We start from the raw sequence: 15249 nt of genomic DNA, 5'->3' as shown, positions 1-15249 counted from the left end.
TATGCGTATGTAAATACGCTGTTTACATCTGATTGTTTAATCTTACAGTTAATAATACAGTATTGTGTTAGTATATGTTTGTCCGTTATGCACGTATTTTAAATTAGTATGTAATGATATTCATTGTAGAAATTAAAATTTGGCAGATTTTTATTTTGTAATAAAACATATGTATAAAACATTTCAGAAATATTTTTGAACTCTACACAGATATCCAAATAAGTATTGGAAGGCGTATATTTTGTTAACGCATTTGTGTGTCTCTGCATGTTTCCGTATGTGTGTGTGTGTGCGTGTTTGTGTGTGTGTGTGTGTGTGTGTGTGTGTTTCTGTGCGTGCGTGCGTGTGTGTGTGTGTGTGTTTCTGTGCGTGCGTGCGTGTGTGTGTGTGTGTGTGTGTGTGTGTGTGTGTGTGTGTGTGTGTGTGTGTGTGTGTGTTTCTGTGCGTGTGTGTGTGTCTGTATTATTCACATTAAAAGGTCCAGGGTGTTTATTGCAAAATGGAGGCCTAAGCATTAGCATTAGTAAAATATTTCATTAGAATGCGATGATGCAGGAAAACCCAATTCTGGCAGCGCGGTTCATCCAGCACCAGAACGGGGCCTCGGACTGTCAGATCACATGCGACGAAGTGAAGGTCCAACAGGAACACGACCCTCACTCTCACAGTGTCAGGTGTGAAGGCGGCTTTCGGGGCAGAAGAAACATGTAAAAACTGGTTAAAACAGATGGTGTGTGTGGGGGGTGTGTGTGGGGGGGGGTGTGTCTGTCAGCAGCATACGTGCGTGGGAGAGCCTGTGCATGTACAGTCAGCCATGTGGGGCTTTCTGCCAGTGCACGGTGTTTTTCTGCGCACGTGTGTAAATACCCCGGGTAAATTTTGGTAATCTGAGCCCTCCTTGGCTCTTCTGCTCAAGCGTCTAATCTTTCAGGCCGGCCTTATAATTGTCTGCCTAATCCCCAAGTAGCCAGCCAAACTGCTCTTTATAGATCGGCTCTTTTGGGCTTAATAAGCCAGGCCTTTTAATCAACCAAAGAGCCGATGAGCCCAAAGGTGCAGCTGCTCCCCCTCTTTTATAATGACGGCACGGCTTCTGGTGACTTGTGCTTCCAGGTTTCAGGTGGGATGCCAGCCCCAAGTCCTGCTGGGAAAAGCCTGAGCTCCACCTTCCCCGCCGCGAGCGGAGACGAACAGAAAGGTCAACAGCAAAGCCTCAGTGGGCGAGAGAGAGTGGCGGGGTTAATCGGCGCGAGCTCGGCAATCCTGTTACCATGACGTCTGCTGACAAGTTCGGAGAGATGCTCAGATTTCCAGGGTTGGGCCTGTGCACTTCTCGTAGGCCTGGCGCCGCAGGTGAGCACGCCCGGAGTCTGGGGTAACTCCGCCGTTACCGTGTCGCTGGGGGCTGATCACTGGGTGTAACATACAGCTGTCCCACTAATAAATGAAGGGATCAGTTTTCCAGCTCGTTAGCAGCGTGGCGCAATCCAACTAGTCATAATTAATCACCTGAAATTAAATAACGTTTTCTAGGAAAACAATCTTTTCACACCTTTGGTATTTTTCCACCGCTCCTGCCACGGAAAGTCACAATGAGGGTAAACTCACTGTACTTTAAATGCAGGTATTATAACAGCGATTATGTTACACATATTGTTCTTGGTATCTCCAACCCAAAAGTCAGCATGCAGATTCCACCGGGACATTGTGGTCTGAGTTGGGCCCCTGGGACGTCGGCGAATCGGGATTGAGTGGTCTATTTAAGGCCCACCTTGAAGCGGTGAGGAGGAGTGCGTGCGGGATTAGGTGTGATGAAGGGCGAGGCAGGGGATGAACTCAGCACGTTACCTGGAAGCTGTTCCTGTTTCTCCTTCCCCTCTCTGCGGGGATAAGGGCCCCTGGGTGTTAATGTCACATCGCCTGGAGGGGGGGGAGGGGCATGCTTATCCTCGTCCTTCTCTTCCTCCCCATGGATACACCTTTGACTCTGTGCTGTTTCACACACAATTGCACAATTCCGTTTCTAAACAGAACAAGCTGCTGAATTTCTCCGGAATACCTGCCATTGGCCTTATCCATAAATCACTGGGCTGGGCTGCTGTCAGTCAGGCATAAGTGACAAATGCTTTCAGGGGATTCCAGCTGTAACTGGGGGCAGCAATCAAGCAGCTGGATCACCGTGACAAAGTGCTCAGTCTGCCCGCTGGTCTCTGGCAGACATGAAGACACTTCATAGAAATATCAGGTCAGTTACACGCTGAACCCTGTGAGATACTGAGTTTTTGGCTGTGTTGCCAGTAAATTTGGCACGTCACAGGAGTTCACCGTGTCATCCTGACATGCACTCATACTACTCTGATACCGGTTCCCCTAGAAGTCATTGGCATTTATAGACACTAATTTATATAGCAGACATTGGACGTTTTAATATCAATTCATTAAAGTGATTTTTACGAGGTGGGGATTTTTTTTTTTTGCAGGTTTGACGCTATTAAAATTTGTTACAGCTACACTCATTGCGAATTAACGTCATCGGAGTGAGTTAACAGTTAGTCAAGAGCTATTCTTCTGTGTTAGTGCGCGTTTATCGGGGTGAGTGTGTTTTCCGGACGGGCCACTAGGGGGAGATAAAGCACCGCCAATTCACTAACTAATATAGTCGGCTATAATAATACCTAACGCATTATAACGGCGCGAGGTTTCATTAAGAAAAAAATGTTTGTTCATTTGATTTTTGATTTTCCTCACATTTTCAATAATTTTATTTTATTTATTCGTGTAAGATCCGGTCAAGTGGGAGACGGTTTGATTAAGAAAAAAAATTGATTTGTGTTGTGAGCTCTGTTCAGGTGGCAAGTTAATTCATTTTAAGAAGGGGACTAGAGGATGCAGGTCTTGATTTTGTTTACTATGTGCTGCAGTTGCGGTTTTTCCCGGTTGGGGTTTTTCACTGAAAGATACGGGTCGTTCTTTCCAAAAGTTACACAATGACTTCCTTGTTTTTTTGGTGCAATACGTGCTGTTTAATGTTTGATCCCTTGTGGTAAATCGTGGAAAACGTGTAACACGTTGTAAGGGCGTATTTTTTATGGGAACCCTACCGGAGTAAAGGTGTGTGTGTGGGGGGGGGGGGTAAATAGTATTATTTTTCCCTTCAAAGAAACAGTTCCAAATGAGGTTGTCATAACTGGTAGCAGTGGCGGTATCAGAATAACAGGGTGTGGGGGGTGGTTCTCTGGGGCCCAGTCGTCGAGCTGTAGGGGACGCTGACAGTAAGTTGTGTAAACTTTGTCTACCGGTAGCCACGTTCCTGATCTAAGGCATAGCAGCTTTTACAGGTTGATAAAGATTTCATGGGTGTCATCTCATGGGTACAGGAGTAAAAGCATCCTCGGCAGCAGCCCGGTTTGAGTTATTTCAGCCTGTTTAATGTCCTCTGGATGTTCTTAGACTTAAAGAAGGATAGAAGATAATATTGCGTACTCACTGACTTTTCAGCCCACGAAACCTGGCTTGCCTGTCCCTCTCAGCACCAGGGAGAAGCCGTGAGCATACATAAGCCTCACGATGTAAACGGCAGAACCAAGAAGGCAGTGACGCCTGTGCTGCTACAAACACGATACGGCAATTATCGGGCAACGAATATGCTGCGTACGGTGTTTAGTAGAAAGCTAGACAATTATCCAAAGGAAATTCTAAAAATAGCCTTCGTTATCTATAAAATAAATTATAGAATTAGACAACCATTTAAAAGGCGTTTTAGCGTGTGCCCATGCACCGGATCGACTATGTTTGGGAGGTTTACAAGACTTAATATTCTGTTTTTCAGTATATATCCCCCATGTACGGCCTACATCGTGTATGTACGCGTAAATGTGAAAAGTTTCTTTTGCCCCCTGCTGTTCATTTGTGTTACTGCAGGACATCAGCAAATTACAAATATATGTTTTAGTTTTGAAGATTAATAGCTCTTTGGGTGATTCCGGTTAAGTTACTTAAGAGTGCCGTGGAAGTCTTCTCGACCATTGAACATTGCAATGTCGGGTTAGAAGCAGTGTCCCTCTCTCCAGCTCCTATTCTACACGATAGAGCATATCTCCATGGCAACGTTGATCAACGTGGTTTCCTTGCTAGTGGCCGTGCCAAAAAACTAGTCAAGGCCTTTTATAGTTGGGAAAATCACTTAACTGGACAGCAGAAACCAGTGGGAACTGGGTTGGATCAGCTGGTGGTTTGCCAACTGGGACGTGTGTTTTAGGAAAACGCAGGAGATAGGGGTGCTTACTGATGTCAGACTGGCCCTCTTTTAACATTACACACAAATTTTCAGTTAATCCATTTTAGGCCCACTCTGCCCAGTCATGGAGGACGGGTGTGCGATTATCACCGAGGCACCCCCCCACCCCCCCGCCCGCAAGGCCACCTGTATGTCAGCTTTGGAAATGAAGCCTTCTTTGGTCATGAGGTTTTCGTGAAGGGGTGACTCCTTAGTGCTGCGTGAGGATGTAAGAGTGAGACAGTGATCTCATGCCCCCCCCCCCCCCCCCCCCACAGTGCACACTTCCTCATACGGCTCAGGCCGCTCGCCCCGGAAGCCTCCGGCTATCTGCGCGCCCACCGGCTCGGCCACCAGCCCGCCCGCCTCCCCCACATGCGGGAGCTGATGGCGTCACCCACCCCCGCCCCCCCCCCCAGCTCCCACTGACCTGCAGCGGAAGACGTGGGCGGCCTGCACTCCGCCTGGGATTCTGCTTTTAGAATGCTTGGATGCTATTTTCTGTGCGAACAGGCCAGCTTACGCAACGCCGCCTTCCAGAGAACCTCTGAAGTGTTTACGGTGTCCGCTGACGTGCTGGAGGGCCGTGAGCGGGGGCCTGCTGGGCCCGAAAGCGCTGGGACACCGTCACCGTGCTCTGCTGGATCATTCCGGGCTCCTGCAGCCACAGTCATTATACAGATATTATTAAGGTAGGAAAGTCCAAGAACATTCACCTTTATGACCTGATCCTAGGGTTCAACATGCAGTTTCTCCCTCATTCACCAGTCGAGCAGGCTTCAGAGAACAGCTTACAGGGTGTATTGGTGCAGTCCATCTCAACTTCGAAACACCAGTTAACCTGACTGCCTGTCTCTGTACTGCTGGAGGGGTTGGGGGGGCGTGTGGGACCCCCCCCCCCCTTCCCAGGATTTGAGCCCCCATGCCTGGAGGTGTAGTAACAGTGCCAAGTCAACAGGCTGTTCATCATAGATATATGCATGTGAAGATCCCAAAGGAAATTTGTTTGTGCATGTGCATGTGTGTGTGTGTGTGTGCGTGTGTGTGTGTGTGTGTGTGGTACAGGCACCTATAATAGATTGGCATCCCATACGGGGAGTGCCCCAACTTTGTGCCCTTATATATAATATGCATTTGCAAAATGCGTTCTTTACTCATGCACTTGTCTGCAATGACACTCTGAGGGACACTCTGATAGATACTCTGCAGGACAGACTGAGGACACTATGATAGATACTCTGATGGACACTCTGAAGAACACTATGATAGATAGTCTGAGGACATTCTGAGGACACTATGATAGATACTCTGATGAACACTATGATAGATACTCTGAGGATACTATGATAGATACTCTGAGGACACTGAGGATACTCTGATAGATACTCTGAGGGACACTATGATAGATACTCTGAGGGACACGCTGAGGACACTGATGGATACTCTGAGGGACACACTGAGGATACTATGATAGAAACTCTGAGGGTACTATGATAGATACTCTGAGGATACTATGATAGATACTCTGAGGATACTATGATGGATACTCTGAGGATACTATGATGGATACTCTGAGGATACTATGATAGATACTCTGAGGGACACTGAGGATACTCTGAGGGACACTATGATAGATACTCTGAGGGACACTCTGAGGACACTATGATAGATACTCTGAGGGACACTCTGAGGACACTATGATAGATACTCTGAGGGACACGCTGGGGACACTATGATAGATACTCTGAGGGACACACTGAGGGTCAAACCCAGGCTCTTACAGCATCACACGGACGCTGATTCATTGGCTTTTGTTCCACTACTTTATAAATGTGCAGATACTGCAAAGGCTCGTAACCTTGTGTCTGGTCACACTCATCATGTGCGGCTGAACTGTCATGTGACCTCCAGGCCATTTCACCCTTTCAACATGCCACCTCCCCAGCAGCCCCCAGTTGCTGACGGAGTGTGCTGGAGCGTGGAGTGCATGCTGTGGCCCAGTTCCCCCAAGGCGGTCAGCAGTATCACCTCATCCCTCCTTTGCCATAAATAACAATCAATCTCCGAAATAGAAAAGGGGAAGATCCGTCCAGCAGCCTGGAGCCAGACACATGACCCTCTAAACCTGCTGATCGCAGTGCTGCAGGGCGTTTTGTCGTAAGAGTGCAGTTTGGGGCTGCCCCTTTACTGAGCCCCCACATGTCACCTGGGGGGCACAGCGGTATCCCTCCTCAGATTTGAAACTGACCACCCCCCCATCCAGTCCTCTTCCCCAGTGTCTGCTGTCTGGATGATGTAAGTGCGTGTAAATATTCACCATAACTTCCAGAATGGCACTTGACTTGCTTGCTCTTATAGGGAAGATCGGATCGGCGACAGAACGCGCCACAAGCTGGCATCGCCTGCCACCCATGGAACAGACGGGAAGCATCTTTGCCCGAAATGCCAAAGATTGCATGATGGAGCTGTGAGCCGAGCAGGCCGGCTGGCACTGCAAAAGGCCGGCTGGCACGGCAACAGGCCGGCTGGCACTGCAACAGGCCGGCTGGCACTGCAACAGGCCGGCTGGCACGGCAACAGGCCGGCTGGCACGGCAACAGGCCTGCGCCGCGTAGGAGACAGAAACAAGATAAACAAGAAAACAAGATGATGTGGCTGTTAGAACGTTCTGGTAAACAGGATGGCCAGGTCCCTCCTGTAGGTGGACCCAGTATCCCTCTAACCATCATCTACTAGACCTCCAGAGCAAGTTCAGGTAGCCGCAGTCACCGGTAGCATCACCATGTTGCAGAAGGTTCCTGATCGAGGTCCTGAATGGCCTCCATCAGTAGTTAAGTCCATGCTGAGCAGGACCCAGGATGTCGCTGTGACCTCGCTGGAAGGTTCCATCCAGGCTGGAAGATGCACGTGTTCCTTTGCGTTCCAAGATGATTCTCAGTCGTTTCTGTCTCTCTGGCGTGCATCGTGCAGTTAGTAGTCAGTAGTATGTCGGCAAGGGCCAGTGCGCCTTGACCAAATCCGGAGGATCATGGGAAATTCACAATCTCTCCGGAACCAAATGGAACAGCGACCGTTTAAGCCCGTGGCGCACACCTGCGATTCCATTGTAGGGCAGCAGGTGGCAGTAAAGTTTCACTTTCAAATCCCTTTTCACGTTGGCGGCAACGGAAAGCTTTTACGGCAATCAAAATTGTCACTGTTTTAAAATCAAGATTAAAAGACGAGTGGGGAAAAAAATCAAGCACTGTGGAAAACTTTTTTTGGCTTTTTGATTTAAAGAAAAAAAATGACGCACATTTCATACTGATGCAAATCATTTGGCTAATTTCTTCGTTGTTTATAATTTAATTCTAAAGGCAGTTATCGGTCTATTGCACCAGCCGCAGCTCACGGAGAAGTATTTCTGTCTGACATTATTTCCTTTTATCACTTGAACATGCATGTGATGTTTTTCTTTATTATACGTAATATTATCACAAGGCTTCGGGGAATTAGTTACCCACACCCCCACTCGCTCCCATTGTCAAAATTGCGGTATTCTGTTTTTCAATTCCTATCTGCTCTTATGAGAATTCGTTCAAATAAATAAATAGACAAATAATAAGCAAAGAAGCATAGATAGATGGCGAGCATGTAAGAGCGCCGTGCGGAGGACTGAGTGGCGGTAATTAGGACCGATTCGCACGCTGACATCTTGACGGTCCGGGAAGGCGCTCCGCAGCGCGAGCTCGCCGTCTCATGCGCCTGCTCGCGATCCTGACATTTTCACGGCTGATTGTGGGCTATTGACGCTTTCCCTGTACGATTACGGTCATTATCACTTCAACGGCGTCACCCCCCCCCCCCTCCAAGTTAAGCCCCCCTCTCCCGGGAAGGGTGCCGGTGTCGCTGCTGCCACGTCTGATTTGGTCGAGAAGCTGGTTTTGCCACAGGAGAGGACATAACATAGGTAGCTGCTGTTCATCTCTGACAGCGAGCATGCTGAGTGTGTGTGGGGGGGTGGGCACAGAGGATCAGACACACTCCACTGACTCATGCTCACCGGGATCAATGGAGGCAGGGGGTTTCGGGGTGAGATTTCCTGCGTAACCCCCAATGCTGTGCATCATCGGTGGGTCGCTAGGCAACGAGCGGCATGGAAACAGAAGGTGTCACTTGTTACCTCAGAGCCGGATTTAGTAAAAATAGCCATAACCATGTCAGGAAACGACTCGGTCCAGCTAAATATAGCGGCGGAAGGGAGAGAAACGTGGCAGGAGCCGTTTCGGGGGTAGGGGGGGGGGGGTTGTGGAGGTGGTCGGTCAGCAGGGCGCTGTGCTTCATTCCCGCCCCATCATCTCGGATACCCCTCCAGGCTTACTTAAGACACAGCACTCTGTGCCCCCCACTTGGCCGTCGATGTCACTGGAATGTGCCCGTTCGCTCACCCATCCGTGCATCCATAGCAGCTTCCTGTGCCCGCGACGCCTCCCCAGAGCCCCATACGGGCACTCAGCAGGCCACCGGGGCTGCTCTGCAACCAGAGAGCAGACGGCAGATCCACACCCACTGCCTGCGTCACGGAGCACAGGCACAGATGGAGTGGCGCAGAGCGCGTGTGCGTGCGTGCATGTGTGTGTGTGTGTGTGTGTGTGTGTGTGTGTGTGTGTGTGCGTGTGCGAGCGAGCAAGCCAGAGCTTCTTGGGGAATGTGGATGAAACAACGCAAAAACACTGATCTCACAGACTATGGTTCATCATCATGGACCTACCCATGACCCTGATGGTCCTCGATGAGCCCCCCCCCCAAAATCAGTGGTAGCAGCAGGATCTGTGTGGATGAATTAAGCAAGATAAGCCACCCATGTTGTACTTCATGATTCTGACATTGAGTTGGTTCTGCTTCAGGTTCTCTTCTTTGTCCAAAGTGAGGAGAACATGGGGTCCAAGCGCAGGATCTGGGGTTAAGAGTCTTACTCAAGGGCCCAATGGTGATGCGATCACTCTGCTGGTCACTGGATTTAAACCCACAACCTTCCGGACATTGGCGCCGACCTCTAGCCCACTGACATACACGCCACCTGTTCTCTTTTATTTCAGGTCAGAGCCACAGAAAACATCAGTCTGTATGTGGCCTGGCTCTCTCCTCCATTCCACTCCAGTTAATGGTGGAATTTAGGAGAGATACTGACAGGATTGCAGCCCACACACTCCGCTCCATACCTGCTCACCCCTCGGCCCGTGGGATATTTATACTCCTCAGGAGTGGCTTCCACAGACACAGACAAGCAACACAAGGAGCAACCAGAAGAGAAATAATGCATGAGTGTATATTTTTCTGTGTCTGTGTAGCAGACACTTTTACCCAAAGCAATGTATATTTTTGAAGAAGCAGGATCAACTGGGGTTAGAGAGCCTCACTCACAGGCCCAATGCTGACATCACTTTGCCAACTCCGGGATTTGAACCAACAACCACCCGACCACAGACACAGCATCTTGTATGGCATTTGTGCGATTCTCTAGTTAGGACTTTGAATTCGCCCCCTGTCCCAAGGATCATCTGCCCGCCCCATACGTGTGTCTGAAGGGGATTGCATATTAGCCCTGGAAATCTCCACAGTAACAGACGGGACAAGTGGACAGCATCTAAGAGCTCTGTGCTGGCAGTACATCAAGCAACAAGAAAACAGCGAGTCAGCACAGGTAAGCAATGGGAGAGACTCCCTTCCAGACCCTTCCCAGCTGATCCCATTTTACCATAACAGGCACAGTTCCACGGCAGTGTGACATCACCCACATTCAAGCACATTCTATTGTTTTCCAAAAAAAAAAAACAAACGTTCTATTGGTTTCCCTCCTCCTGGGTCATGATACATGAACCCATGCATGTTTTTTAAACATTCCTTTGTGAAAAAAATCTGAAATACCACTGATCAGAAGTAGAAAGAGGTTATTGGATCGCTGGGAATTTTTGTCAAGAAACTCTGCCCCACTATCAGCCGGACCCTGTCGATCGTGGCTTTTACATTTTATTTATTTAGCATGTTTACATTTCAGTGATATATATAGTTTGAGAAAGCAGGGTATCTGGAGTGATTTGGGATTGAGCCCTTTGCTCAAGGGCCCAGCAGTGAAATCATTCTGCTGACCCTGGGATCTGAACCAACAACCACCCTTTTTTTTGTCAGTCAGTGTTAGCTATGTTCAGGTAGGTAGTTTATCTGGGTAGTGCTGCCATGTGGTAGTTTTTTGGGCTTGGTGCAGCAATGTGCTGAGACAGCTTCTTGCAGGCTGACGCCAATGACCAGTGTGTCCTGGTACCGTGAGTCACTCTTGTGCCTCCCCACCAAGCAACTTTGAATGCGTGACAGGAGTGAATTTCAGTCCTGAGGGCAGTCAGTCTGCCTCCTCTCCTGGCCTGTGCGTCTCGGAGCACAGATGGTAGCCACCTACAGCTATAAGTTATTTGACTGCCCAAAGTAATCGGCAGCACAGAAATGCTAATGAGTTAGATATTAAATTTCACCTCACACTCTAGTATTATATGGGGGCTGGTGTATGATTCAGCAGGCTGCAGCTCTATGCCCATGTGCAGAAGATTATTTAAAGGTTACTGAAAATGAATAGATGAATGTATATTTGTACAGATTATCACATATGATGAGTAAATGTATGTACAACTCTGTTTCCAAGAAAGTTGGGACGATGTGTAAAATGTGAATAAAGACAGAATGCAATGATTTGCAAATCATATAAACCCATATTTAATTGAAAATAAGGCAAGATATGCAATGTTGAGACCAGAGTGTCGCTTCACATCTTCTTTTAATAACACTGTAAACATTTGGGAACTGAGGAGGCCAGTTGCTGGAATTTTGAAAGCAAAATGTCTCATTCTTTCCTGATATTTTTTATATTATATATATATATATATTATATATTTATATATATATATTTGCTATATTTTTATATTATTTTCTTTATTGTACTTGTTTGTATTCTGTTTTATATCTGTGTACCTGCTGCTGGACCAAACATGGATTATTGAACATGATTGGGTGGACATATAGACTGTTGAACATGATTGGGTGGACGTATGGACTGTTGAACATGATTGGGTGGACGTATGGACTGTTGAACATGATTGGGTGGACGTATGGACTGTTGAACATGATTGGGTGGACGTATGGATTATTGAACATGATTGGGTGGATGTACATATTTGCCTGGGTGCTCAGAGGCAGATGTTTTCCGTTGCCTGTTATTATTTTCCTTCATTATTATTTTGAAGCCAGCCTAACCAATCGACTGACAGCAAATCGCATCTGGAGACTTGGACTGAATCTAGAGAACAATCATCTGTAATACTTTGATCTCAGTCGGTGGCCTGAGAGGTTTATTTTTAACACGATTCAGCCGTACGTTAACACTTTGTCTAAAAGTGTCCTGTGTCTTTATCCTCTTCACAAAACATGGCACGTATTGCGTAACAGCCAGCACTCCCAGGCGCTTCTAAAGAATGGGCCCCTTTCATGCTAATCGATGCTCATGGAAGGGGGTGTTGGTCCCTGCCATTTACCAAATTATCCTGCATGACGCAGGCTTTTCCACAAACTTCCTGACAGCTGGCTGGTTATGACAAAAGCTCTGCCCAACTACTCATTTTCTGGATGGACAAAGATCGTCTTCCTCTCTTAAGTATCGCTTCCCCAGCCGCCTCCTCCCTGCTCGCCCTCTCCTCTTCCTCTTTCAGCCTCACTCTTAACGATAATTTACCTAATTCTACAAAGTCTCCAGTCTTTCACTTCCCCTGTTGCGTTAAAAATGACGCACACACTCAAAACCGCAGCCTTGATTTGTGTAGGACAAGCTAGAGTGATAACCTTTCACACTGGATTTATTATGCATGACAAATCCCTGCTTTGATTTCCTTTATGCCATTTAATGACAGTGTGTCATTACAGCGTATATGGTATTTAAAAGTGACATTCAGTAATGAAATTACTGTCATTACAGTGTATACAGTATACATTGTGTCTGTTCCCTGTATAAATAATCTAATAGCTTAGTATATAGACTGGCTGTGATGCCGGGGACTGGGGAAGTATTTAAAAGCCACATACACACTGTTTTCCAGATAGTGTTATCAAAGAATTGACAAGATATAAGCTTTGTATAGATGCAGAACATTTAATAAACTATATTAAATCCTCATTTATTTCAAAGTCAGACTGTAAACTGAAAAATATACTTTTAAGATATTTATTGTTTTCTTGTTTTAATATAACAGTTTTGTTTGATAGGTGAGTACTGTATAAGTATACATAAATATGTCACGAATGAAAATAAAATAGACAATTAAATGCTCATAAGCATTATGTATATATTATTCTGTATTTTTATATTATTATCATTATCATCAATAATAAGTAAATTATTATTATTGTTAACAATAATGTTAACAATAATAAAACAATAATCATAATACTAGTAATAGTAATGATAAGAATTACATTTTGAACTTTTTTTGACCTACTCAGAGCGCTATTGCGCCGTAATAGAACTACAACTCACCGATAACCCGGAAATTGTCCCTGGCACCCGGAAGACATTGTCAATGTCACTCGGAAGTGCTAGCTGCTAACAACGTGAATCTACCGTCTTTTGAAAAATGTTCCTGACAGCGGTCAACCGTGAGTGAAAGGATGCAGAATTTTTTTTATAAAAGCGTATCATGTTAGGGATAGGTTAATTAAGACATCATATGTTGAATTATAACAAATGTATATAAAAACGAAGTAGCGTGACATTTTCGGGCATATGTGCTTCGCCAGGGAAGCAAAATGTGGTGCAAAACCAAATATTAAACTTGGATTGTTTGTTGTGTAATAGAAATGCACAACGTGCAACAAACAGTGATCTGTAAATTAAACACCAGAGTGATTGATAGCCTTATTTTAATTAATGTATGAGATCTTATTTCCTTTTGTTATTCATACTGTTTTTCAGCAGATATTGTATATTAAAACTGTGACGGCAAAAAGTGATTCGGGGGTGGGGGCGTAGGGTGTAGTTGTGTTTGCAGTAAGAGGGCCTGTCTTGTCGGTATGTGCGTAAAATGCCTCGTTGTCTCTTTTTATGTGCGGGGACAAAGTTGCCAGGGCCAAATCCAAGTGAGTATGTGATTTTAATATGGTGTAGTGCGTCGATATAGAGCCTTATATCTTTATTATTCTTACCCACACGGAAGCACATAGATTCAGGTTTTCAGTATCTGGTACCGTGTCCAGTGCTCAGCTGGAATAGACTTCATGCTAAGTTTCTGTATGTCTGCTCCTGAGCCCCTTGACTGAGGTGGAAGTTGACCTCTCGCCATATCATTAGGGGTTGATGTTCCAGCAAAATCTCTAGTGTGTTAATTTGGGCCTGAGCCTTTGAAGAGCTTTATACATGGGGTAAGCAGTGACGTGTTTGTGTGTGTGTGTGTGTGTGTGTGTGTGTGTGTGTGTGAGAGAGAGAGAGAGAGAGAGAGAGAGAGGCTGTGGCATGCGCACATGCTCACGGCCATGTGTCCCACAGGAGGATCCTGGTGGAAATGGTGAGTGCTGCTGGGACAGGCTACACCTTCACCGCCAAGCGGAACCGCCTGAAGGAGAAGCTGGTGATGCGCAAGCTGGACCCCCTGGGTGAGGACTGGGCTGTACTAACTGCCTCTTCACACTTCCGCTTGCTGCATGGAGCCACATCGACTGATAGGCTGGCAGAGTCTGACTGTGTGTTTGATGTGTGTGATTGATTAGTGATGTCTGGCAGTGTTTCCCAGTCCAGTCCTCGGGGTCCCACAGACAGGAGCTGGAAGGGAGCAAAAACACGGACAGTATGTGGGTTGGGGTTGGGGTTGGGGACCAACTGTTCTACACAGCTCACACACCCAACAGAAGGAGTTCAGATTCCCTCACCCATATGCTTTTGCTGCCGGGTAAAACTGCCGTGTGCCCCCTGGCAGTCGGGTGCTTTCTGCGCATCTTCGTCAGTCATCTTGGGCCCCCTGACAAAGGACAGTCCATCGTGCCGGGAGAGTGATGGACATTGCATGAGACCTTCATGACCCTCCCCGGCGCGATCATGCTGCCGATAATGTCGCTGCTCTCGCCCTCGGTGACCCCTTCGTTTTCTCCCCCCTTTGCAGTAAAGCAGCACGTGCTCTTCTTTGAGAAGCGGAAGATCCGCACCCTTTAAATGAAGACGGGACACCCCTCCGGTTGCGAGTGGCGTGGACGGCCCTGGGGGAAACTTCCAGATGCTACTGTTGTAAAAACGTACCATGGGCTTATCAGGGATGGACACGTCTGCACTTATGGGACTGGTTTGTCCAACAAACTCTCAGCAGCCTGACATCTCTGAGGAGACACGTCACACCCCCTGGGAATATTTGTCCCACGTCCCTCCCTGATTCATCGAATCATTTCCTGCACAATGAACTGCAGCAGGATGCAGAAAGCCCAGTTGGAAAAGGGGCTCCTGGAATTTATTCTGAAACTTCTCCCAACAGAAGAACCCAGCTGTTTATGTTTGCGAAAAATGTCTCATTTCCGCCTCCGGGTTCCTCCCCAGTCAGATCTTTTCCTTATTCGGTCCCTAGCTGAGAAGTTGGTTTTGGAATGTAATAATTTAATGGGAAATGCTTAACGCAATAAAGCACTGATACCTCTGCGTGTTGCTGAGCTCTTTAAACTGCCTGAGTGATCCATGTCTGTACGGGGTGATGTAAGGCTCGTGAAATCGGTGCTCAGAAACTGCAGACAGCTTTGTAGCTTTTAAGGGAATTCTGTACTCGTTTATCATAGTCATCCCTAGAGATCCGCTTTGTTTTAATGTCAAATCCACATTTGGTGCATTTTCGGAGGTGTGCTAGGGGGTTGGGGGGACAGCAGGGCTGTGATGCTGAGTGCATTGTGTAAAAAGCCTTGTGGAACCTGAAAGGCATCTTACT

The 15249-nt window shown here is 46.9% G+C and overlaps 1 protein-coding gene and 1 long non-coding RNA gene across 2 annotated transcripts; both read left to right on the top strand.

Annotated features, from left to right (window-relative positions):
• Nucleotides 1–1120: 1120 nt before the first annotated feature.
• On the top strand, nt 1121–11083 carry LOC125707364 (uncharacterized). The gene is made up of 3 exons (XR_007382267.1): nt 1121–1353; nt 4790–4968; nt 9163–11083. It is a non-coding gene; the product is annotated as an uncharacterized LOC125707364 (long non-coding RNA).
• A 1753-nt stretch (nt 11084–12836) lies between these two features.
• Nucleotides 12837–14969, top strand: mrpl33 (mitochondrial ribosomal protein L33). Its single transcript, XM_048974460.1, has 4 exons — nt 12837–12949; nt 13411–13429; nt 13836–13942; nt 14446–14969. The coding sequence occupies exons 1-4, from the start codon at nt 12928–12930 to the stop codon at nt 14493–14495; spliced, it is 198 nt and encodes a 65-aa protein (XP_048830417.1). The 5' UTR covers nt 12837–12927; the 3' UTR covers nt 14496–14969.
• Nucleotides 14970–15249: the final 280 nt, after the last annotated feature.

Source organism: Brienomyrus brachyistius, chromosome 14 (assembly GCF_023856365.1).
Source record: "Brienomyrus brachyistius isolate T26 chromosome 14, BBRACH_0.4, whole genome shotgun sequence".
Classification (NCBI taxonomy): domain Eukaryota; kingdom Metazoa; phylum Chordata; class Actinopteri; order Osteoglossiformes; family Mormyridae; genus Brienomyrus; species Brienomyrus brachyistius.
Note: the sequence above shows the minus strand (reverse complement) of the source record. Positions and strands in the feature narration are given on the sequence as shown.